Consider the following 22,736-nt stretch of genomic DNA (forward strand, 5'->3'; position numbering starts at 1 on the left):
GTGCGTAAAAGTGATGCCAAATATTTCTTGTCTACCTGCTGAGTACATGTACTGGCAAGTAAAAGCAAAATAAAAGCAAATACCTATGCGCAAAGTTAAACTTACTTCATCGGGGGGAAAAAATCCATAATTTTAATTGGATTTTATTTAATTTTTTTATTCACTATGTGCCATTGCTTACCTGTAGAGTAGATGCAGCTGAGTCGCTGGTCTCGGTCACTCCTGTGCTCCTCGGTAAACTGGACACGATGTATCTCGCTCCCTTTGGCACAGGCTGTCTGACCACCAGCTTTCCTTTCCTCGTCTCTGCTAGAAATAAACTGTACCAGTAGGCATCGTTGGAGACCAGAGTGGAATCTGCGATGGTCGAGTTCCTCTCGCTGATCACACTGTTCCTGCACGGAGGAGCCGCTTTGCTGGGCTTCGCTTTCTGACACTTCAGCACGATGGTCACCAGTATAGTGATGAGTAAAAGAAATGACACAGAGCCCAGTCCGATCACCAGATACAGGTTTAGATCTGAGAAGATGTCATATTCCAAAGGCACCTCAGTATAGGTTTTGAGGGCGGTCTCCACCGTGGACAGTTTGATGGTGACTGTAGCAGAGAGCGCGGGCTCTCCGTTGTCTTTGGCGATCACCACCAGCCGCTGGTCTCGCGAGTCTCTGTAACTGAACATTCTCATGGTCCGGATCTCTCCGTTGTATTGATCCAAGCTGAATAACGTGGCGTCGGTGTTCTGGAGGAACTGGTACGTGATTCGAGAGTTGTGCACTGAATCAGAGTCTATGGCGATGACTTTGGCTATCAGAGTTCCTTTATCGGTGGATCTCGGGATCTTTTCCTTCACCTCCGAGCCGTGCGCGCGCCATGGAGACACTATAAGCGGTGTGTTGTCGTTCTGATCCATGATAATAATGTGAACGGTCACGTTACTGCTGAGCGGAGGAACACCAGAGTCTCTGGCCTCGATGTGGAAAAGAAACTCCTTCTCTATCTCATAGTCAAACGTCTTTAGCGCGTAAAGATTACCGTTCTCTGGGTTAATGGAGAACAGCATGGACATGGAGGTGTTCACTATTTCCTTCTCTATTATAAAATAAACCAGATACTGATTTTCATGGAGATCTGGGTCTATAGCAGTTAAAGAGCTCAGTGAAGCTCCAGGCGCGTTATTCTCCATTACAGGTATCGTGTAGAATGTCTGTGGGAACTGAGGAACATTGTCATTAACGTCCAGTAGCTCTAAAGTTATAGTTTCATTATCAGATAACGGCGGGTTGCCCCTGTCAGTGACGGTAATAGTGATGTCATATTCTGCAACCTTTTCACGGTCTAACGGTTCTGAAACTGATAATTCATAATAATTATCAGATGATTCTTTGAGCGCAAAAGGTAAATCATCAGAAATATGAATATCTACCTGTCCATTTTCTCCTGAGTCTTTATCACTCACACTAACAACTGCAATTACTGTATTTACAGGTACATCCTCTTTAACTGGACTTGTGAATGATTTTATAGAAATTTCAGGATGATTATCATTCATATCTGTCACTAAAATCTTTACTTTACACTTTCCAGAGAGACTATTTGTTCCTTTATCTGTTGCTATAATTTCCATATCATAGATCCTGAAATCCTCATAATTAATCATTTCTTTCACTCTGATTTCACCATTGTTAGGATTCAGACTGAATGTTTGCTGCGTTTTCTCTGATGTATACAAACTATACGAGTAAAGTAAATCTGAATTTAATCCCTCGTCTTTATCTGTGGCGTTTAATTTCACTACAAGGCTTCCAATAGGTGAGTTTTCTGTTAGATTTATAGTATAACTGTCTTTATCGAACTGAGGGGCGTTGTCATTCGTGTCCAGAACGCGCACAATAATGCTAGCCGTGCCAGAGCGCGCGGGGACTCCTCCATCCACAGCAGTGAGGATCAGATTATGTGAAGCTTGTTCTTCTCTGTCTAATGACTTTTTTAGGATCAAATCAGCAAATTTTGAACCGTCCCTCCCTGTTTGTATTTCAATGTCAAAATGTTCGCTCTCACTCAAATAATACGTTTTTATCGAATTCGAGCCAATATCAGGATCCACCGCATTACTTAGTGAGAATCTCTCTCCGGCTGCTGTAGATTCTGATATATCCAGACGGATCGAATCCCTCCAAAACTGGGGAGCATTATCATTTATATCCACAATTTCAATTTCAATGTTAAACATTCGCACAGGATTCTCGAGTGTGACTTCCATTTTGATAAAACATGTTGCTGTTTTTGATGTACAAAGATATTCTCTATCCATCTTTTCTAAAATGTAGAGCTCTCCTGTCTCTTTGTTGACATCAAGATATTTTTTGTTTGACCTAATATCGAGCCGCATTTTTCGTCTGCTCAGTGTTTTCACATCCAGATCCAAATCTGAGGCTAAATTAGCCACAACAGAGCCTTCCTCCATTTCTTCTGGGATAGAATAGTGCGTAACAGAGGACGCGGTGTCCAAAATAGCGGAGAAAAACAGAAGGACCTTTACATACCTCCAAAACTGTGACTTTACAAATCCCCCCATTCTGCAGCGTTTGAAATATTTGTATTCCTCGCGATAATGAAATGATCGGGAAACGAATAGGACACACTACGAAGCTCTTGTCATGGCGCGCTCCTTTGTGCGATTTCCACCTATGGAAATCTGTCATGGCGATTGTGATAAATATGACCAAAAGCGTTTTCTTAGAGAACAGCGACGCTCAGTGAGTTTAGCCTGAACATACACAATAAGAAGAGAACAGCCTTGTGTACAAAAATTATTCTTCTGTTTTACGCGTTATTTTTATTTCATGACGCTTTTTGCTGTTTTATTATGCCCGAGAAAATGTGTGATAATAAGCCTCAAAATAAAAAATGCAAAGGACAAAACAGTCTTGAGCATGAATTGATATAATTAAAATATGAAAAGGGAAAATCCTCTTAAATTTTCACAACCTGAGAAACAAGAAAAATGCTGTACAGGGGCGCATGCACCACCTCATCTCTAAAAATCTGAGAGGAAATTGAGCGTGAAACGTTATGTAAATCTCTCTTTGAATATTGACGTGGATTGTCTTACCTGTAGAGTAGAAGCGGCTGAGTCGCTGGTCTCGGTCACTCCTGTGCTCCTCGGTAAACTGGACACGATGTATCTCGCTCCCTTTGGCACAGGCTGTCTGACCACCAGCTTTCCTTTCCTCGTCTCTGCTAGAAATAAACTGTACCAGTAGGCATCGTTGGAGACCAGAGTGGAATCCGCGATGGTCGAGTTCCTCTCGCTGATCACACTGTTCCTGCACGGAGGAGCCGCTTTGCTGGGCTTCGCTTTCTGACACTTCAGCACGATGGTCACCAGTATAGTGATGAGTAAAAGAAATGACACAGAGCCCAGTCCGATCACCAGATACAGGTTTAGATCTGAGAAGATGTCATATTCCAAAGGCACCTCAGTATAGGTTTTGAGGGCGGTCTCCACCGTGGACAGTTTGATGGTGACTGTAGCAGAGAGCGCGGGCTCTCCGTTGTCTTTGGCGATCACCACCAGCCGCTGGTCTCGCGAGTCTCTGTAACTGAACATTCGCATGGTCCGGATCTCTCCGTTGTATTGATCCAAGCTGAATAACGTGGCGTCGGTGTTCTGGAGGAACTGGTACGTGATTCGAGAGTTGTGCACTGAATCAGAGTCTATGGCGATGACTTTGGCTATCAGAGTTCCTTTATCGGTGGATCTCGGGATCTTTTCCTTCACCTCCGAGCCGTGCGCGCGCCATGGAGACACTATAAGCGGTGTGTTGTCGTTCTGATCCATGATAATAATGTGAACGGTCACGTTACTGCTGAGCGGAGGGACACCAGAGTCTCTGGCCTCGATGTGGAAAAGAAACTCCTTCTCTATCTCATAGTCAAACGTCTTTAGCGCGTAAAGATTACCGTTCTCTGGGTTAATGGAGAACAGCATGGACATGGAGGTGTTCACTATTTCCTTCTCTATTATAAAATAAACTAGATACTGATTTTCATGGAGATCTGGGTCTATAGCAGTTAAAGAGCTCAGTGAAGCTCCAGGCGCGTTATTCTCCATTACAGGTATCGTGTAGAATGTCTGTGGGAACTGAGGAACATTGTCATTAACGTCCAGTAGCTCTAAAGTTATAGTTTCATTATCAGATAACGGCGGGTTGCCCCTGTCAGTGACGGTAATAGTGATGTCATATTCTGCAAACATTTCACGATCTAACGGTTCTGAAATTAATAATTCATAATAATTATCAGATGATTCTTTAAGCGCAAAAGGTAAATCATCAGAAATATGAATATCTACCTGTCCATTTTCTCCTGAGTCTTTATCACTCACACTAACAACTGCAATTACTGTATTTACAGGTACATCTTCTTTAACTGGACTTGTGAATGATTTTATAGAAATTTCAGGATGATTATCATTCATATCTGTCACTAAAATCTTTACTTTGCACTTTCCAGAGAGACTATTAGCTGCTTTATCTGTTGCTATAATTTCCATATCATAGATCCTGAAATCCTCATAATTAATCATTTCTTTCACTCTGATTTCACCATTGTTAGGATTCAGACTGAATGTTTGCTGCGTTTTCTCTGATGTATACAAACTATAAGAGTAAAGTACATCTGAATTTAATCCCTCGTCTTTATCTGTGGCGTTTAATTTCACTACAAGGCTTCCAATAGGAGAGTTTTCTGTTAGATTTATAGTATAACTGTCTTTATCGAACTGAGGGGCGTTGTCATTCGTGTCCAGAACGCGCACAATAATGCTAGCCGTGCCAGAGCGCGCGGGGACTCCTCCATCCACAGCAGTGAGGATCAGATTATGTGAAGCTTGTTCTTCTCTGTCTAAAGACTTTTTTAGGATCAAATCAGCAAATTTTGATCCGTCCCTCCCTGTTTGTAATTCAATGTCAAAATGTTGGCTCTCACTCAAATAATACGTTTTTATCGAATTCGAGCCAATATCAGGATCCACCGCATTACTGAGTGAGAATCTCTCTCCGGCTGCTGTAGATTCTGATATATCCAGATGGATCGTATCTCTGCGAAACTGGGGAGCATTATCATTTATATCCACAATTTCAATTTCAATGTTAAAAATGCGCACAGGATTCTCGAGTATCACTTCCATTTTGATAAAACATGTTGTTGCTGTTTTTGATATACAGAGATATTCTCTATCCATCTTTTCTAAAATGTAGAGCTCTCCTGTCTCTTTATTGACATCGAGATATTTTTTGTTAGATATAATGTCAAGCCGCATTTTTCGTCTGCTCAGTGTTTTCACATCCAGACCCAAATCTGAGGCTAAATTAGCCACAACAGAGCCTTCCTCCATTTCTTCTGGGATAGAATAGTGCGTAACAGAGGACGCGGTGTCCAAAATAGCGGAGAAAAACAGGACCATTACATACCTCCAAAACTGTGACTTTACAAATCCCTCCATTCTGCAGCGTTTGAAATATTTGTATTCCTCGCGACAAAATGATCAGGAAACGAATCGGACACACTACGAAGCTCTTGTCATGGCGCGCTCCTTTGTGCGATTTCCACCTATTAGAAATCTGTCATGGCGAATGTGATAAATATGACCAAAAGCGTTTTCTTAGAGAACAGCGACGCTCAGTGAGTTTGGCCTGAACATACACAATAAGAAGAGAACAGCCTTGTGTGCAAAAATTATTCTTCTGTTTTACGCGTTATTTTTATTTCATGACGCTTTTTGCTGTTTTATTGGATCCCAGAGAAAATGTGTGATAATAAGCCTCAAAATAAAAAATGCAAAGGACAAAAACAGTCTTGAGCAGAAATTAATATAATTTAAATATGAAAGGGGAAAATCCGCTTATATTTTCACAACCTGAGAAACAAGAAGAATGCTGTACAGGGGCGCATGCACCACCTCTTCTCTACAAGTCTGAGAGGAAATTGAGCATGAAAGGTTATGTAAATCTCTTTGATTATTCACGTGGATTGTCTTACCTGTAGAGTAGAAGCGGCTGAGTCGCTGGTCTCCGTCACTCCTGTGCTCCTCGGTAAACTGGACACGATGTATCTCGCTCCCTTTGGCACAGGCTGTCTGACCACCAGCTTTCCTTTCCTCGTCTCTGCTAGAAATAAACTGTACCAGTAGGCATCGTTGGAGACCAGAGTGGAATCCGCGATGGTCGAGTTCCTCTCGCTGATCACACTGTTCCTGCACGGAGGAGCCGCTTTGCTGGGCTTCGCTTTCTGACACTTCAGCACGATGGTCACCAGTATAGTGATGAGTAAAAGAAATGACACAGAGCCCAGTCCGATCACCAGATACAGGTTTAGATCTGAGAAGATGTCATATTCCAAAGGCACCTCAGTATAGGTTTTGAGGGCGGTCTCCACCGTGGACAGTTTGATGGTGACTGTAGCAGAGAGCGCGGGCTCTCCGTTGTCTTTGGCGATCACCACCAGCCGCTGGTCTCGCGAGTCTCTGTAACTGAACATTCTCATGGTCCGGATCTCTCCGTTGTATTGATCCAAGCTGAATAACGTGGCGTCGGTGTTCTGGAGGAACTGGTACGTGATTCGAGAGTTGTGCACTGAATCAGAGTCTATGGCGATGACTTTGGCTATCAGAGTTCCTTTATCAGTGGATCTCGGGATCTTTTCCTTCACCTCCGAGCCGTGCGCGCGCCATGGAGACACTATAAGCGGTGTGTTGTCGTTCTGATCCATGATAATAATGTGAACGGTCACGTTACTGCTGAGCGGAGGAACACCAGAGTCTCTGGCCTCGATGTGGAAAAGAAACTCCTTCTCTATCTCATAGTCAAACGTCTTTAGCGCGTAAAGATTACCGTTCTCTGGGTTAATGGAGAACAGCATGGACATGGAGGTGTTCACTATTTCCTTCTCTATTATAAAATAAACCAGATACTGATTTTCATGGAGATCTGGGTCTATAGCAGTTAAAGAGCTCAGTGAAGCTCCAGGCGCGTTATTCTCCATTACAGGTATCGTGTAGAATGTCTGTGGGAACTGAGGAACATTGTCATTAACGTCCAGTAGCTCTAAAGTTATAGTTTCATTATCAGATAACGGCGGGTTGCCCCTGTCAGTGACGGTAATAGTGATGTCATATTCTGCAACCTTTTCACGATCTAACGGTTCTGAAATTAATAATTCATAATAATTATCAGATGATTCTTTAAGCGCAAAAGGTAAATCATCAGAAATATGAATATCTACCTGTCCATTTTCTCCAGAGTCTTTATCACTCACACTAACAACTGCAATTACTGTATTTACAGGTACATCCTCTTTAACTGGACTTGTGAATGATTTTATGGAAATTTCAGGATGATTGTCATTCATATCTGTGATTAATATCTTTACTTTACACTTTCCAGAAAGACTATTAGTTCCTTTATCTGTTGCTATGATTTCCATATCATAGATCCTGAAATCCTCATAATTAATCATTTCTTTCACTCTGATTTCACCATTGTTAGGATTCAGACTGAATGTTTGCTGCGTTTTCTCTGATGTATACAAACTATAAGAGTAAAGTAAATCTGAATTTGAGCCCTCGTCTTTATCTGTGGCGTTTAATTTCACTACAAGGCTTCCAACGGGTGAGTTTTCTGTTAGATTTATAGTATAACTGTCTTTATCGAACTGAGGGGCGTTGTCATTCGTGTCCAGAACGCGCACAATAATGCTAGCCGTGCCAGAGCGCGCGGGGACTCCTCCATCCACAGCAGTGAGGATCAGATTATGTATGGCATGTTGTTCCCTTTCGAGGGAACTCGCGATGCGTCGATAACGCTTTGGGAACGCCCCCGGCGTGAATGCGTCTGAAGCATCTATGTCAACTAGTCCAATGGAATGAATGAAATGCGCGTCACGGGCGGGTGACGTCATGACCAGGAAGCTATAAAAGCGCATCCGGTGAAACCGGCTTTAGCTTCTGTTGCCTCAGCAAGCGATCTGTGTAACTCTGTCTGTCTTATTTACTGTTGTCTGTATTTGAGAAAATGGAAAAGCAAATGTTCAAACTCTGTGTTCCTCCTTGCCCGCGTTATTTAACGGGTGGGGATACACACGAGCTTTGTGTCATTTGTTTGGGAGTGGAGCATGCGGTGTCAGCTTTCGAGGGGGCTGATTGCCAGCATTGCGAGCTGCTCCCTCTCCGCACGCTCCGCTCTCGGCTGTCACTTTTTGAGGAAAGTGGCCAGCCTCGCGATCCTCAGGGTACAGGACCCGCTGCTGCTGAGGCAGCACGGAGAATGCACTCCTGGGGATCGCAAAAGGATCTCTCAGAAGGGTTGGAGACGGGTCCGAGGACCTCATCTCCTTCCCGTCCTGGGGGATCCAGCGCTCTCTCGCCGGTGTCGGAAGCCCGCGCGGCGGCTTCTTCCGCCCGGGGAGAGAGCCCAATGCTTCATTGCTCTAGCTCCGAGGAGTTAGATGTGATGAGCGTTGATAGTGAAAACAAAAGCACTACTATAAGGGAAGAGGATTCACTTTCCTCTTCTCCAGCGTATGAGGAGTTGGTGGATGTTATCACTCGTGCTGTTGAAAAATTAAATATTGAATGGCCAGCCGAGAGAGTGGACGCTCGTCCTAAAAGTAAACTTGATGAGCGTTTTCTTCCATCTGTAAAAACATTTCCACCACGAGGCCTTCCATTCTTTCCAGATCTGCACAGTGAGCTGTCCAGATCTTGGAATAAACCATATTCCTCTCGTCTATATAGTCCCCATGTTCACGTTTATTCAGATATTAGGGGGCTGAGAGAATATGGTTATGGGTCGATGCCCCAGGCTGAACAGACGCTCGCGAGCTATCTGTCGCCTGGTTCAGCATCGTCCCTGAAGGCCTCAGCTTTGCCCACAAAGCCTCTGAAAACTACATCATCTCTCGTGGGCAAAGCATATACGGCAGCAGGTCAGGCTGGAGCATGTCTACACACTATGGCAGTGCTCCAGGCTTATCAGGCTGATCTGCTGGGGGATTTGGACAGAAGCGAGGGGGTGGGGCCCGATGAGGTTCGAGAACTTCGTCGGGCCACTGATTTGTCTCTCAGGGCTACTAAGGAGACCGCCAGAGCAATTGGGCGGTCTATGGCAGCCCTTGTAGCCACTGAGAGGCATCTTTGGTTAAATCTGGCAGAAATAAAAGAAAAAGATCGTGCTTTTCTGTTAGATGCACCTATTGATCCCTCTGGTCTCTTTGGTGAGGCTGTTAATTCGGTTGTGGAAAGATTCCAGGAGGCTAAGAAACAGTCAGAGGCATTTAAAAAATTTCTCCCTCGCCGTGTCCAACCCCCTGGGGCTGCTGGGCGTGAGCAGTCCCAGCCGTCAAGCTCCTCATACAGAGCACAACAGAAAGAGAGTGTTGCGTCTCGTGCTCCGCCACAAAAACACTGGAAGCAGACGCAGCACTCTCAGCCGAAGCCTTCAAAGCAGAAGCCGGATCTGAGGACCGTCCTTCAGGCTAAGAAGGCTTCGGCTCAAAAGAAAAGGTCCTGACTCCTATGCAGTCAGACCCATGAGGGCAGCCCCACCCGGGGTGGAGCGGATCACACCTCAGCATACGGTGTCCGCTCCACCTCGGTGTCCTCAGGGAGCCATTCTGCCAACCCCGCACCCTTGGTCTCGGGGCGCAGTGGTTCCCAGCGATCGTCTGGTGCAATGTCAACTCGACATTGCGTCAGATATGAACCTTCTGAGGGGGGTTCAAAAACATTCAGTTCGGGTGGTTCCTGCCGATATGTTTCAGGCCCCCGGGCCGAGTGTCTCAATTACACCAGAGACCAGCCTCGAGAGGCTGGTTCCCTTAGTAGATTTTCTGACAGAGTGGAAGAAACTGCCGAATATTTCTCAATGGGTACTGCATATAGTAGAGAAAGGATACAGAATCCAGTTTGGTTCTCGTCCTCCACGCTACAACGGGGTGTTGCCCACGTTGGTGCATCCCGAGCAGGCTCTGGTGATGGAGCAAGAGGTGAAAGCTCTTTTGGCAAAAGAAGCGATAGAGCAGGTGTTTCTACCCGACAGAGAATCGGGTTTTTACAGCCGTTATTTCATCGTTCCAAAAAAGGATGGGGGGTTGCGTCCCATTTTAGATCTTCGTCTGTTGAATCGTACAGTTCAAAAACTCAAGTTCAAGATGCTGACACTCAAACAGATCGTGACTCAAATCAGATCCGAGGACTGGTTTGTCACAATAGATATGAAAGACGCTTACTTCCATGTCTCCATCCTCCCTCAGCACAGGAAGTTCCTGAGGTTTTCTTTTGGGGGCAAAGAATACCAGTATCGGGTTCTTCCATTCGGTCTAGCTTTATCACCCCGCACATTCACGAAGTGCGTAGATGCAGCTCTGGCCTCGCTCAGGCTGCAGGGCATACGTATTCTGAATTACATAGACGACTGGCTGGTTCTAGCGGAATCAGAACAGTTAGCGGTTCGGCATCGAGATGTCGTCCTCGCACATATGCGGAAATTGGGGTTGAGGCTCAACGCCAAGAAGAGTGTGCTATCTCCACTACAGAGGACCACTTTTCTGGGTGTGGTATGGGATTCAGTCACGATGCGAGCCAATCTATCGCCCGTTCGTGTAGCTGCTATCCTAACAGCCATAAAAGAGCTAAAGCTAGGTCAGTCACGCACTGTGAAGCAGTTCGAGAGACTGTTAGGGCTCATGGCAGCGGCGTCCAACGTGATACCTTTTGGCCTGCTGTACATGAGACCTTTGCAGTGGTGGCTCAGGACCAGAGGGTTCTCCCCGAGGGGAAACCCACTTCGTATGATCAAGATCACGCGGCGGTGTCTCCGCGCCTTGGTTATATGGAAGAAACATTGGTTCCTGTCCCAGGGTCCGGTGTTGGGAGCTCTTTGCCATCGAGTTGCTATCTCGACAGATGCTTCCCTCACCGGCTGGGGAGCGGTAATGGAAGGCCGCTCAGCTCAGGGTCTGTGGAGGAGTCATCATCTCTCCTGGCACATAAATTGCCTGGAGATGATGGCCGTTTTCAACGCGTTGAGACATTTCCTCCCAGACCTGAGGGATCACCATGTGCTTGTCCGGACAGACAACACATCGGTGGTCTCTTATATAAATCGTCAGGGGGGTCTGCGTTCGCGCCCACTATGCAAGTTGGCACACCAGATCCTCCTATGGTCCCTGGGGAAAATACTCTCTCTGAGGGCAGTGTATATTCCAGGGGGCCAGAATATCGGAGCAGACGTCCTGTCGAGGCAGGAGCTGAGGCCGGGGGACTGGAGACTTCACCCCGAGGTGGTGGAGAAGATATGGGAGTTTTACGGCAAGGCCGAAGTGGATCTGTTCGCGTCTCAGCATACGACACACTGTCCACTCTGGTTCTCCCTTACCCACCCAGCCCCCCTGGGGCTGGATGCTATGGTGCAGACGTGGCCGAGGCTACGTCTGTACGCCTTTCCCCCTGTTGCTCTGCTCCCAGGAGTTCTGGAGAGAGTTCGTCAGCACGGAATAAGCCTATTGCTAGTAGCACCACGTTGGCCAAGTCGAATCTGGTTTGCGGACCTGATTCATCTACTAGACGGTCCTCCCTTGGAGTTACCGATCAGGAGAGACCTTCTGTCTCAGGCCGGGGGCACAATATTCCACCCCCGACCAGAGATTTGGAAACTTTGGGTTTGGCCTCTGAGGGGGCCCAACTTATAGAGAGTGGTCTTTCAACCGAGGTTGTTGAGACCATTCTAAGCTCCAGAGCTCCCGCTACGAGGAAATTGTACTCTTTGAAATGGAGAGTCTTCACTACTTGGTGTCACCAGCGTCAGTGGGACCCGGTTAACTGTTCAGTAAACACAGTACTGGAGTTTCTGCAGGATCGCTTTGCGTCAGGTTTATGTCCATCCACCTTAAAAGTATACGTGGCAGCCATTGCGGCCTTCCACGTCCCGGTGGGTGGTGTATCGTTGGGTCGAGACCCCCTGATTACTCGTTTCCTTCGTGGCACCCTGAGGCTAAGGCCTGTAACACGCACTAGGATGCCGGCTTGGGACTTGGCGTTGGTACTGGAGGGCCTATCTGGGGCTCCGTTTGAGCCCTTAGAATCGGTCTCAGAGAAATTTCTGACTTTCAAGACTATTTTTCTTCTAGCCATTTCGTCCCTCAAGAGAGTCGGAGATCTTCAGGCCCTTTCGGTTTCTCCCACCTGCCTTGAATTCGCACCGGGAATGGTCAAGGCATTCTTGTATCCTAAACAGGGTTATGTCCCTAAGGTGCCAACCATTATTCCGAGGCCTATTGTGCTTCAGGCTTTCTGTCCTCCACCTTTTACTACTCCGGGCCAGGAAAAGCTGAACTTGTTGTGTCCAGTGCGAGCATTGGATACTTATGTTCATCGGTCTTCTCCATGGAGGAAGTCCGATCAATTGTTTGTCTGTTTTGGATCATCCAAGAGAGGTTGTCCGGCTTCTAAGCAGACAGTTAGTAAGTGGATAGTCGAGGCTATTTCTCTTGCCTATGAGTCCTCTGGCCAGCCCTGTCCTTTGGCGGTCAGAGCTCATTCCACTAGAAGTATGGCGGCCTCTAAGGCCTTAATATCTGGAGTGTCCCTCCAAGACGTTTGTGATGCGGCGGGTTGGTCCTCTCCGCTCACATTTGTCAGATTTTATAGCCTGGACCTGGATGCTGCCCCAGGGTCTCAGGTGCTCAGTGCTTAGTGTGGGTTTTTTGAAAAAAAAATACAACAGGCTTACACTCAGGCATTTGGAATTCTGGCGGTTTGGGTATTCTCGTTCCCAAAGCGTTATCGACGCATCGCGAGTTCCCTCGAAAGGGAACGTCTCAGGTTACGACTGTAACCATAGTTCCCTGAGAAAGGGAACGAGACGATGCGTCGCCCTGCCATACTTCCTGCATTCCTGTGATCGTCTTGCTTCGGCAAATTTCGAAGCTAAAGCCGGTTTCACCGGATGCGCTTTTATAGCTTCCTGGTCATGACGTCACCCGCCCGTGACGCGCATTTCATTCATTCCATTGGACTAGTTGACATAGATGCTTCAGACGCATTCACGCCGGGGGCGTTCCCAAAGCGTTATCGACGCATCGTCTCGTTCCCTTTCTCAGGGAACTATGGTTACAGTCGTAACCTGAGACGTTCTCTATCCAAAGCTTTTTTAAGAATCAAATCAGCGAATTTCGATCCATCCCGCCCGGACTGAATCTCGATTGAAAAATGATCGCTTTCACTGAGATAGTATGTTTTAATTGAATTAACACCGATATCAGGATCCACAGCATTGTTTAAAGAGAATCGTTCTCCCACAGGCGTTGACTCTGAAATGTCCAAATGCATCGTGTCCCTTCTAAAATGAGGAGCATTGTCGTTAATGTCAACAATTTCTAGCTCAATGTTAAACATTCGTACAGGGTTTTCGATTGTGGCATCCAGTTTAAGAACACACGTTGTTCCTGACTTGGTTGTGCAAATGTGTTCACGATCGATTCTCTCCACAATGAACAGCTCTCCCGTTTCTTTGTTAATATCCAGATATTTTTTATTTGCTAGAGTGTCGAGACGAATCTTGCGTCTGCTCAATGTTTTAACATCCAATCCCAGATCCGTTGCCAAATTAGCCACTATAGATCCCTCATCCAATTCTTCAGGTATAGAATAATGAGTAACAGAAGATGCTGTATTTAGCAGAGAGATTAAAATGATGACGAACACGTACCTTTTCAATGCCTTGCTTTTCATTCGAGATTCCATTTTTTTCCTTCGAGTTATATTCCAGTGATTATGAAATGTAAAACAAATATCATGCAGTTACGAATATAACGTTTTGATCATCAGGAAGCAGAGCAAGCCGTTTCGCGGTGTTCATGAAAGCAGAGAGCATACAGCTCTGCCAACAAAGCAGATACGTCACCAGCATTGGCTGTAATGAAATATAAACGCAGAGGAGTCGTTTTGATGGAGAACAGCGACGCTGTGCGCATTGGTTTGTGTGACACATTTAAAGAGTAATTTTAGTGTTAAAATACAACCCCTTAATACTCTGAAAAACGCGATATATCAAATAAAACCGGTTTCACGAGATGTTAAACAGCTTTAGATTGTATGTCAAGTCACAACACTGTCAAAGTATAATATTCATTGGCATTTGAATGAGATAAAATAAACCAAGAAGGGAAATTATTTTCACAACATAAACATTTTGTCTAAAAGCCCAAACAGAAGCAAAAAAAGAAAGAGGGGGGTACTTTTTTTCCTTACCTGTAGAGTAGAAGCGGCTGAGTCGCTGGTCTCGGTCACTCCTGTGCTCCTCGGTAAACTGGACACGATGTATCTCGCTCCCTTTGGCACAGGCTGTCTGACCACCAGCTTTCCTTTCCTCGTCTCTGCTAGAAATAAACTGTACCAGTAGGCATCGTTGGAGACCAGAGTGGAATCCGCGATGGTCGAGTTCCTCTCGCTGATCACACTGTTCCTGCACGGAGGAGCCGCTTTGCTGGGCTTCGCTTTCTGACACTTCAGCACGATGGTCACCAGTATAGTGATGAGTAAAAGAAATGACACAGAGCCCAGTCCGATCACCAGATACAGGTTTAGATCTGAGAAGATGTCATATTCCAAAGGCACCTCAGTATAGGTTTTGAGGGCGGTCTCCACCGTGGACAGTTTGATGGTGACTGTAGCAGAGAGCGCGGGCTCTCCGTTGTCTTTGGCGATCACCACCAGCCGCTGGTCTCGCGAGTCTCTGTAACTGAACATTCTCATGGTCCGGATCTCTCCGTTGTATTGATCCAAGCTGAATAACGTGGCGTCGGTGTTCTGGAGGAACTGGTACGTGATTCGAGAGTTGTGCACTGAATCAGAGTCTATGGCGATGACTTTGGCTATCAGAGTTCCTTTATCAGTGGATCTCGGGATCTTTTCCTTCACCTCCGAGCCGTGCGCGCGCCATGGAGACACTATAAGCGGTGTGTTGTCGTTCTGATCCATGATAATAATGTGAACGGTCACGTTACTGCTGAGCGGAGGAACACCAGAGTCTCTGGCCTCGATGTGGAAAAGAAACTCCTTCTCTATCTCATAGTCAAACGTCTTTAGCGCGTAAAGATTACCGTTCTCTGGGTTAATGGAGAACAGCATGGACATGGAGGTGTTCACTATTTCCTTCTCTATTATAAAATAAACTAGATACTGATTTTCATGGAGATCTGGGTCTATAGCAGTTAAAGAGCTCAGTGAAGCTCCAGGCGCGTTATTCTCCATTACAGGTATCGTGTAGAATGTCTGTGGGAACTGAGGAACATTGTCATTAACGTCCAGTAGCTCTAAAGTTATAGTTTCATTATCAGATAACGGCGGGTTGCCCCTGTCAGTGACGGTAATAGTGATGTCATATTCTGCAACCTTTTCACGATCTAACGGTTCTGAAATTAATAATTCATAATAATTATCAGATGATTCTTTAAGCGCAAAAGGTAAATCATCAGAAATATGAATATCTACCTGTCCATTTTCTCCTGAGTCTTTATCACTTACACTAACAACTGCAATTACTGTATTTACAGGTATATCTTCTTTAACTGGACTCTGAAATGACCTAATCGAAATTTCAGGGTGATTGTCATTCATGTCTGTAATTATAATGGATAATTTACATTGGCCGGATAATGGATGAGTTCCTTTATCTGATGCTATAACTTCCATATCGTAAATTCGAAAGTCTTCATAATTAACCATCTCTTTCACTCTAATTTCACCACTCTCAGGATTTAAACTGAATGCTTTCTGTGTCTTCTCAGATGTATACAGACTAAATGAATACACAAGGTCGGCGTTAGAACCCTCATCTAGATCTGTTGCATTTAATTTAACGACTAGGCTCCCTATGGGTGAGTTTTCAGTTAAATTAATGACGTAGCTCTCTTGATCAAATTTAGGGGCGTTGTCATTTGCATCCAACACCCGAACGATGATACTGGCCGTGCCTGAACGCGGAGGGACTCCGCCATCCACTGCTGTCAGTACCAGATTATGAACAGCTTGGGTTTCACGATCTAGAGCCTTTTTTAAAATTAAGTCTGCAAATTTGGAACCGTCCCTCCCCGACTGAATTTCAATGTCAAAGTGCTCATTTTTGCTTAGATAATAGGTTTTAACCGAGTTGGAACCGACATCCGAATCCACCGCATTACTGACAGAAAATCGCTCACCTGCTGGCGTAGATTCAGTGATATCTAAATGTATTGTGTCTCGTCTAAAATTAGGGTTATTATCATTTATGTCAGTGATTTCTAGCTCTATGTAAAATATTCGCACAGGGTTCTCGACAATAACTTCCATTTTTAAAAAACAAGTAGTTTTTGCAGTACACAGATATTCACGATCAATCTTCTCTTGTATGTACAGCTCACCTCTTTCTTTGTTTATGGCGAGGTATTTCTTATTAGCGATCACATCTAAACGGACGTTTCGTTTAATCAAAGTCTGCAGGTCAAGCCCCAAATCAGTGGCTAAATTTGCCACGACAGATCCTACTTCCATCTCCTCTGGAACAGAATAATGTGTAACAGCCAGAGCCAAATGAAAAACCTCTGATAGAAGAAAAAACAGCGAGACATACCTCCTCCATGACCAGGCGTTCAAATCAGAATCCATTGTCTGATCAAGTGATTATGATGCAAGGACAAAGCAGTTCATCTAGCAAAAAAGCATTGGATTTGACTCCAAAAAAATAGATGCAGAAAGAACTGTTAAAAAAGGGATAAAAGACGAAAAGTTTCCTCGATGTACACCGTAATATTTTGTTTAAAACCAGAGACGCTCAAAACCGGGGTTCGTCGCAAAATGGGCAGCTGTGATAGTGACGTTGAAATTACGCTCGCAATGAAAGCCTATACTTTGTGAGATATAATTTGTGAAACCACAGCGCCACTTTGCGCACACACAGCGAGGTGCCTCAAAAAAATGTGCACACGTTGTTAAAATATACGCTAGCACTGACAATCTATTCATTTATCTATTTTTTTTATAATCTATTGTTTACATAGTTTAAAAAATATAGTAAAATTATTTAAATATTCTTACCTCAGAATGTGTGCTTCATAAGTTATAATGCATGTGAAAAAAGTATTTAAAAAATAAGCTATAATATGTGATCTCACCTGTAGAGTAGAAGCGGCTGAGTCGCTGGTCTCGGTCACTCCTGTGCTCCTCGGTAAACTGGACACGATGTATCTCGCTCCCTTTGGCACAGGCTGTCTGACCACCAGCTTTCCTTTCCTCGTCTCTGCTAGAAATAAACTGTACCAGTAGGCATCGTTGGAGACCAGAGTGGAATCCGCGATGGTCGAGTTCCTCTCGCTGATCACACTGTTCCTGCACGGAGGAGCCGCTTTGCTGGGCTTCGCTTTCTGACACTTCAGCACGATGGTCACCAGTATAGTGATGAGTAAAAGAAATGACACAGAGCCCAGTCCGATCACCAGATACAGGTTTAGATCTGAGAAGATGTCATATTCCAAAGGCACCTCAGTATAGGTTTTGAGGGCGGTCTCCACCGTGGACAGTTTGATGGTGACTGTAGCAGAGAGCGCGGGCTCTCCGTTGTCTTTGGCGATCACCACCAGCCGCTGGTCTCGCGAGTCTCTGTAACTGAACATTCTCATGGTCCGGATCTCTCCGTTGTATTGATCCAAGCTGAATAACGTGGCGTCGGTGTTCTGGAGGAACTGGTACGTGATTCGAGAGTTGTGCACTGAATCAGAGTCTATGGCGATGACTTTGGCTATCAGAGTTCCTTTATCGGTGGATCTCGGGATCTTTTCCTTCACCTCCGAGCCGTGCGCGCGCCATGGAGACACTATAAGCGGTGTGTTGTCGTTCTGATCCATGATAATAATGTGAACGGTCACGTTACTGCTGAGCGGAGGCACACCAGAGTCTCTGGCCTCGATGTGGAAAAGAAACTCCTTCTCTATCTCATAGTCAAACGTCTTTAGCGCGTAAAGATTACCGTTCTCTGGGTTAATGGAGAACAGCATGGACATGGAGGTGTTCACTATTTCCTTCTCTATTATAAAATAAACTAGATACTGATTTTCATGGAGATCTGGGTCTATAGCAGTTAAAGAGCTCAGTGAAGCTCCAAGCGCGTTATTCTCCATTACAGGTATCGTGTAGAATGTCTGTGGGAACTGAGGAACATTGTCATTAACGTCCAGTAGCTCTAAAGTTATAGTTTCATTATCAGATAACGGCGGGTTGCCCCTGTCAGTGACGGTAATAGTGATGTCATATTCTGCAACCTTTTCACGGTCTAACGGTTCTGAAATTAATAATTCATAATAACTGTCAGATGATTCTTTGAGCGCAAAAGGTAAATCATCAGAAATATGAATATCTACCTGTCCATTTTCTCCTGAGTCTTTATCACTCACACTAACAACTGCAATTACTGTATTTACAGGTACATCCTCTTTTATTGGGCCAGAAAATGATTTAATTGAAATTTCAGGATGATTATCGTTCATATCTGTGATCAAAATTGTTAATTTACATTTTCCAGAGAGACTATTAGATCCCTTATCGGTGGCTATTATCTCCATATCATAGATTTTGAAATCTTCATAATTAATCATCTCTTTAACTCGAATTTCACCCGTTTCTGAATTCAGTTTAAAGGTGTCTTGTGTCTTCTCAGATGTATATAAACTAAATGTGTATATTATTTCAGAATTTTGCCCTTCATCTAAATCTGTTGCGTTGAGCTTAACAACAAGACTTTCTATTGGAGAATTTTCACTTAAATGCACAGTATAACTGTCTTTATCGAACTGAGGGGCGTTGTCGTTTGTGTCCAACACTTGGACAATAATGTTAGCTGTACCAGAGCGCGCGGGGACTCCTCCATCCACAGCAGTGAGGATCAGATTATGAACTGCTTTCTCTTCGCGATCTAACGCTTTCTTCAGCACTAAATCAGCTAGTTTAGATCCATCTCGACCAGACTGTATTTCTATAGTAAAATGCTCGCTTTCACTAAGATAGTAAGTCTTAATTGAATTAGATACAATGTCGGCGTCCACTGCATTGTTGAGTGAGAAACGCTCTCCGGCTGGTGTCGATTCTGAAATGTCTAAATGCATGACATCTCGTCGAAAGTGGGGTGCATTGTCGTTGATATCTAATATTTCTAATTCAATGTTAAACATTCTAATTGGGTTTTCGATCGTAGCATCGAGCTTCAGAAAACAAGAATTTGTAGTTTTGGATGGGCAGAGATATTCTCTGTCTATTCTTTCGACGATAAACAGCTCTCCTGTTTCTTTATTTATATCCAGATATTTTTTATTTGCTATCACATCTAAGCGCATCTTGCGTTTTGTCAGACTCTGTACATCCAAACCAAGATCAGCGGCTAAATTTGCAACAGCAGATCCTACCTCCATTTCCTCGGGAATAGAGTAGTGAGTAACAGCAAATCCCGAGTTCAATACGGAAAAGATGATCAGGAATAACAAAACGTACCTTTTCCATTTGTGTGTGTCCATACACGGTGCCATTTTTATTCAATATACAAGTCCAATATAATCCAACCACGTACACGAAATTGTAAATGAAGGACTCAGAGGAACAAAGAGGCGTACAAAGAGAGGAAGGAGAGATGATCACCCACTATAGCTGTAGACTGTGACGTTACATTATGGCAACCAGTAAGTCATTTCCATCTTGTGTATTGCTAGACAACAGCGACACTGTGTGCATGATGTAAAAACAGCACTTTTAATATAAAGCCAACTCAGCTGATTTATTTTACAATAAAGAATGAATATAGAATATTGTTGGTGGGAAATAAATGTATCATTCATACCATATTTGTTTTGTTTGAGCCATCATTTGTCACCTTGAATTAAATAGCATTCATACATAGCATGATTATATTTTCAGTTATATTTTTATGATATAGTTTATTTTCTTACCTGTAGAGTAGAAGCGGCTGAGTCGCTGGTCTCGGTCACTCCTGTGCTCCTCGGTAAACTGGACACGATGTATCTCGCTCCCTTTGGCACAGGCTGTCTGACCACCAGCTTTCCTTTCCTCGTCTCTGCCAGAAATAAACTGTACCAGTAGGCATCGTTGGAGACCAGAGTGGAATCCGCGATGGTCGAGTTCCTCTCGCTGATCACACTGTTCCTGCACGGAGGAGCCGCTTTGCTGGGCTTCGCTTTCTGACACTTCAGCACGATGGTCACCAGTATAGTGATGAGTAAAAGGAATGACACAGAGCCCAGTCCGATCACCAGATACAGGTTTAGATCTGAGAAGATGTCATATTCCAAAGGCACCTCAGTATAGGTTTTGAGGGCGGTCTCCACCGTGGACAGTTTGATGGTGACTGTAGCAGAGAGCGCGGGCTCTCCGTTGTCTTTGGCGATCACCACCAGCCGCTGGTCTCGCGAGTCTCTGTAACTGAACATTCTCATGGTCCGGATCTCTCCGTTGTATTGATCCAAGCTGAATAACGTGGCGTCAGTGTTCTGGAGGAACTGGTACGTGATTCGAGAGTTGTGGACTGAATCAGAGTCTATGGCGATGACTTTGGCTATCAGAGTTCCTTTATCGGTGGATCTCGGGATCTTTTCCTTCACCTCCGAGCCGTGCGCGCGCCATGGAGACACTATAAGCGGTGTGTTGTCGTTCTGATCCATGATAATAATGTGAACGGTCACGTTACTGCTGAGCGGAGGAACACCAGAGTCTCTGGCCTCGATGTGGAAAAGAAACTCCTTCTCCATCTCATAGTCAAATGTCTTTAGCGCGTAAAGATTACCGTTCTCTGGGTTAATGGAGAACAGCATGGACATGGAGGTGTTCACTATTTCCTTCTCTATTATAAAATAAACTAGATACTGATTTTCATGGAGATCTGGGTCTATAGCAGTTAAAGAGCTCAGTGAAGCTCCAAGCGCGTTATTCTCCATTACAGGTATCGTGTAGAATGTCTGTGGGAACTGCGGTGCGTTATCATTGACATCTAGTAAATGCACCGTTATAGTTTCATTATCAGATAAGGGAGGATTCCCTTCATCGGTCACAACCAGCATGATCTCATATTCTGGGACCTTTTCACGATCTAACGTTTCTGACACTAATAACTCGTACAGGTAGTCAGAGGACTTGTTTAAAATAAACGGTAAGGACTTGTTCATTGTAAGATTTACCTTACCGTTATCTTCAGTGTCTCTGTCACTAACACCCACCAGAGCTATAACAGAGCCGACTGGGATGTTTTCGTCCACGGTGTTCTTAAGGGATTTTATGGTTATCTCGGGATAATTATCGTTCATATCTTTAACGTACACAGTCACTCTGCATTGGCCGGAGAGTGGAACGGGGCCATTGTCTTTAGACTCAACAAACATCTCATATATTTTCATATCTTCATAATCAATTGTGCCCTTAACTGCTATTTCGCCAGTATTTGAATTCAACGAGAACATCTCCTGCGTTTTCTCAGAAGTATAAAGCGTAAATGAGTACGTTAGGTCAGCGTTTGGGCCTTCATCAGCATCAGTAGCGTTTAATTTAATAACAACAGTGCCAGCTGGAGAATTTTCGCTTATATTCAGAGTGTAAACTGCCTGATCAAACTGAGGGGCGTTGTCATTTGTATCTTGCACGCGCACAATAATATTAGCTGTGCCAGAGCGCGCAGGGACTCCGCCATCAATTGCAGTGAGAACCAGATTATGAACAGCCTTCTCTTCTCTGTCTAAAGCCTTCATGAGGACCAAATCGACATATTTTGTACCATCGCTTCCAGAATGTATATCAACAGTAAAATGTTCGCTTTCACTTAATTTATAAGTCTTGACTGTATTGGCACCAACGTCTGGGTCAAACGCATTGGGCAAAGAGAATCTTTCTCCCGGTGACGCGGACTCTGAGACATCTAATTCAATCCTGTCTCTTCGGAAATGAGGAGCGTTATCGTTAATGTCTGTGATGCCCAATTCAATATTGAAAATACGCAATGGGTTTTCAATTATTAGGTCTAATTTTAAGAAGCACGTCATAGTTTTCGTATTGCAAAGAGATTCCCGGTCCATTTTCTCAACAATAAATAGCTCGCCAGTCCTTTTATTAACATCAAGATATTTTTTGTTATGGAAAATATCCAGTTTTACCTCTCGCTGTGCAAGTCCACTAACATCCAGCTCCAAATCAGCAGCCAGATTTGCAACGACAGACCCGCGCTCCATCTCCTCCGGGATAGAATAGCGCGTCACAGACAAAGCCGTTTCCCATGTCGCCCAAAGTACAAAGAAAAACGCGACCCACCTTCTAACTGGCTTCATTATCAATTCCAGCAGAAGACACAAAATCACTAAGAAAAGATCAGTCAGATGGAGTTACTAGTCGTGCTGCTCCTTAAAATGCCTCTCGTGTTCAGTCTGCTTCTTCTTTTTCTTTTTTTATATATAAATCCTGTAATCGTTTAAAAGCGGTCCCACTGAAAAGGATGCTGTTCTCAGTACCAGGATTCTGGAATATGGCAACGTCCCTTTAAATGAAGTATGTGTGTGATTTACTGGCCAACAGCGACACGCTGAGACAGAGACAGGAGCTATATATTTACTGGATGAAGGTAATACATAGAAGAGACGCTCTTGATGATCTTTTGATAGTT

The 22,736-nt window shown here is 44.5% G+C and overlaps 4 protein-coding genes across 4 annotated transcripts; all 4 read right to left on the reverse strand.

Annotated features, from left to right (window-relative positions):
• Nucleotides 1-115: 115 nt before the first annotated feature.
• LOC311303931 (protocadherin beta-16-like) lies at nucleotides 116-5,596 on the reverse strand. The gene is made up of 2 exons (XM_084430677.1): nucleotides 3,113-5,596; nucleotides 116-1,243 (listed from the first exon to the last, which is right to left on the reverse strand). The coding sequence occupies exons 1-2, from the start codon at nucleotides 5,504-5,506 to the stop codon at nucleotides 164-166; spliced, it is 3,474 nt and encodes a 1,157-aa protein (XP_084286803.1). The 5' UTR covers nucleotides 5,507-5,596; the 3' UTR covers nucleotides 116-163.
• A 354-nt stretch (nucleotides 5,597-5,950) lies between these two features.
• On the reverse strand, nucleotides 5,951-13,925 carry LOC311303933 (protocadherin alpha-C2-like). The gene is made up of 2 exons (XM_084430679.1): nucleotides 13,189-13,925; nucleotides 5,951-7,826 (listed from the first exon to the last, which is right to left on the reverse strand). Exons 1-2 carry the CDS (start codon nucleotides 13,799-13,801, stop codon nucleotides 6,025-6,027), a joined length of 2,415 nt encoding a protein of 804 aa, XP_084286805.1. The 5' UTR covers nucleotides 13,802-13,925; the 3' UTR covers nucleotides 5,951-6,024.
• A 157-nt stretch (nucleotides 13,926-14,082) lies between these two features.
• On the reverse strand, nucleotides 14,083-19,713 carry LOC311304151 (protocadherin beta-16-like; the record flags this gene model as incomplete). Its single annotated transcript, XM_084431010.1, has 3 exons — nucleotides 17,209-19,713; nucleotides 14,296-15,370; nucleotides 14,083-14,090 (listed from the first exon to the last, which is right to left on the reverse strand). Exons 1-3 carry the CDS (start codon nucleotides 19,606-19,608, stop codon nucleotides 14,083-14,085), a joined length of 3,483 nt encoding a protein of 1,160 aa, XP_084287136.1. The 5' UTR covers nucleotides 19,609-19,713.
• A 300-nt stretch (nucleotides 19,714-20,013) lies between these two features.
• On the reverse strand, nucleotides 20,014-22,581 carry pcdhb (protocadherin b; the record flags this gene model as incomplete). Its single annotated transcript, XM_084430643.1, has 1 exon — nucleotides 20,014-22,581. Exon 1 carries the CDS (start codon nucleotides 22,402-22,404, stop codon nucleotides 20,014-20,016), a length of 2,391 nt encoding a protein of 796 aa, XP_084286769.1. The 5' UTR covers nucleotides 22,405-22,581.
• Between the last annotated feature and the right edge of the window lie 155 nt (nucleotides 22,582-22,736).

This window comes from Rutilus rutilus (genome assembly GCF_951802725.1).
Source record: "Rutilus rutilus genome assembly, chromosome: 14".
Lineage (NCBI taxonomy): Eukaryota > Metazoa > Chordata > Actinopteri > Cypriniformes > Leuciscidae > Rutilus > Rutilus rutilus.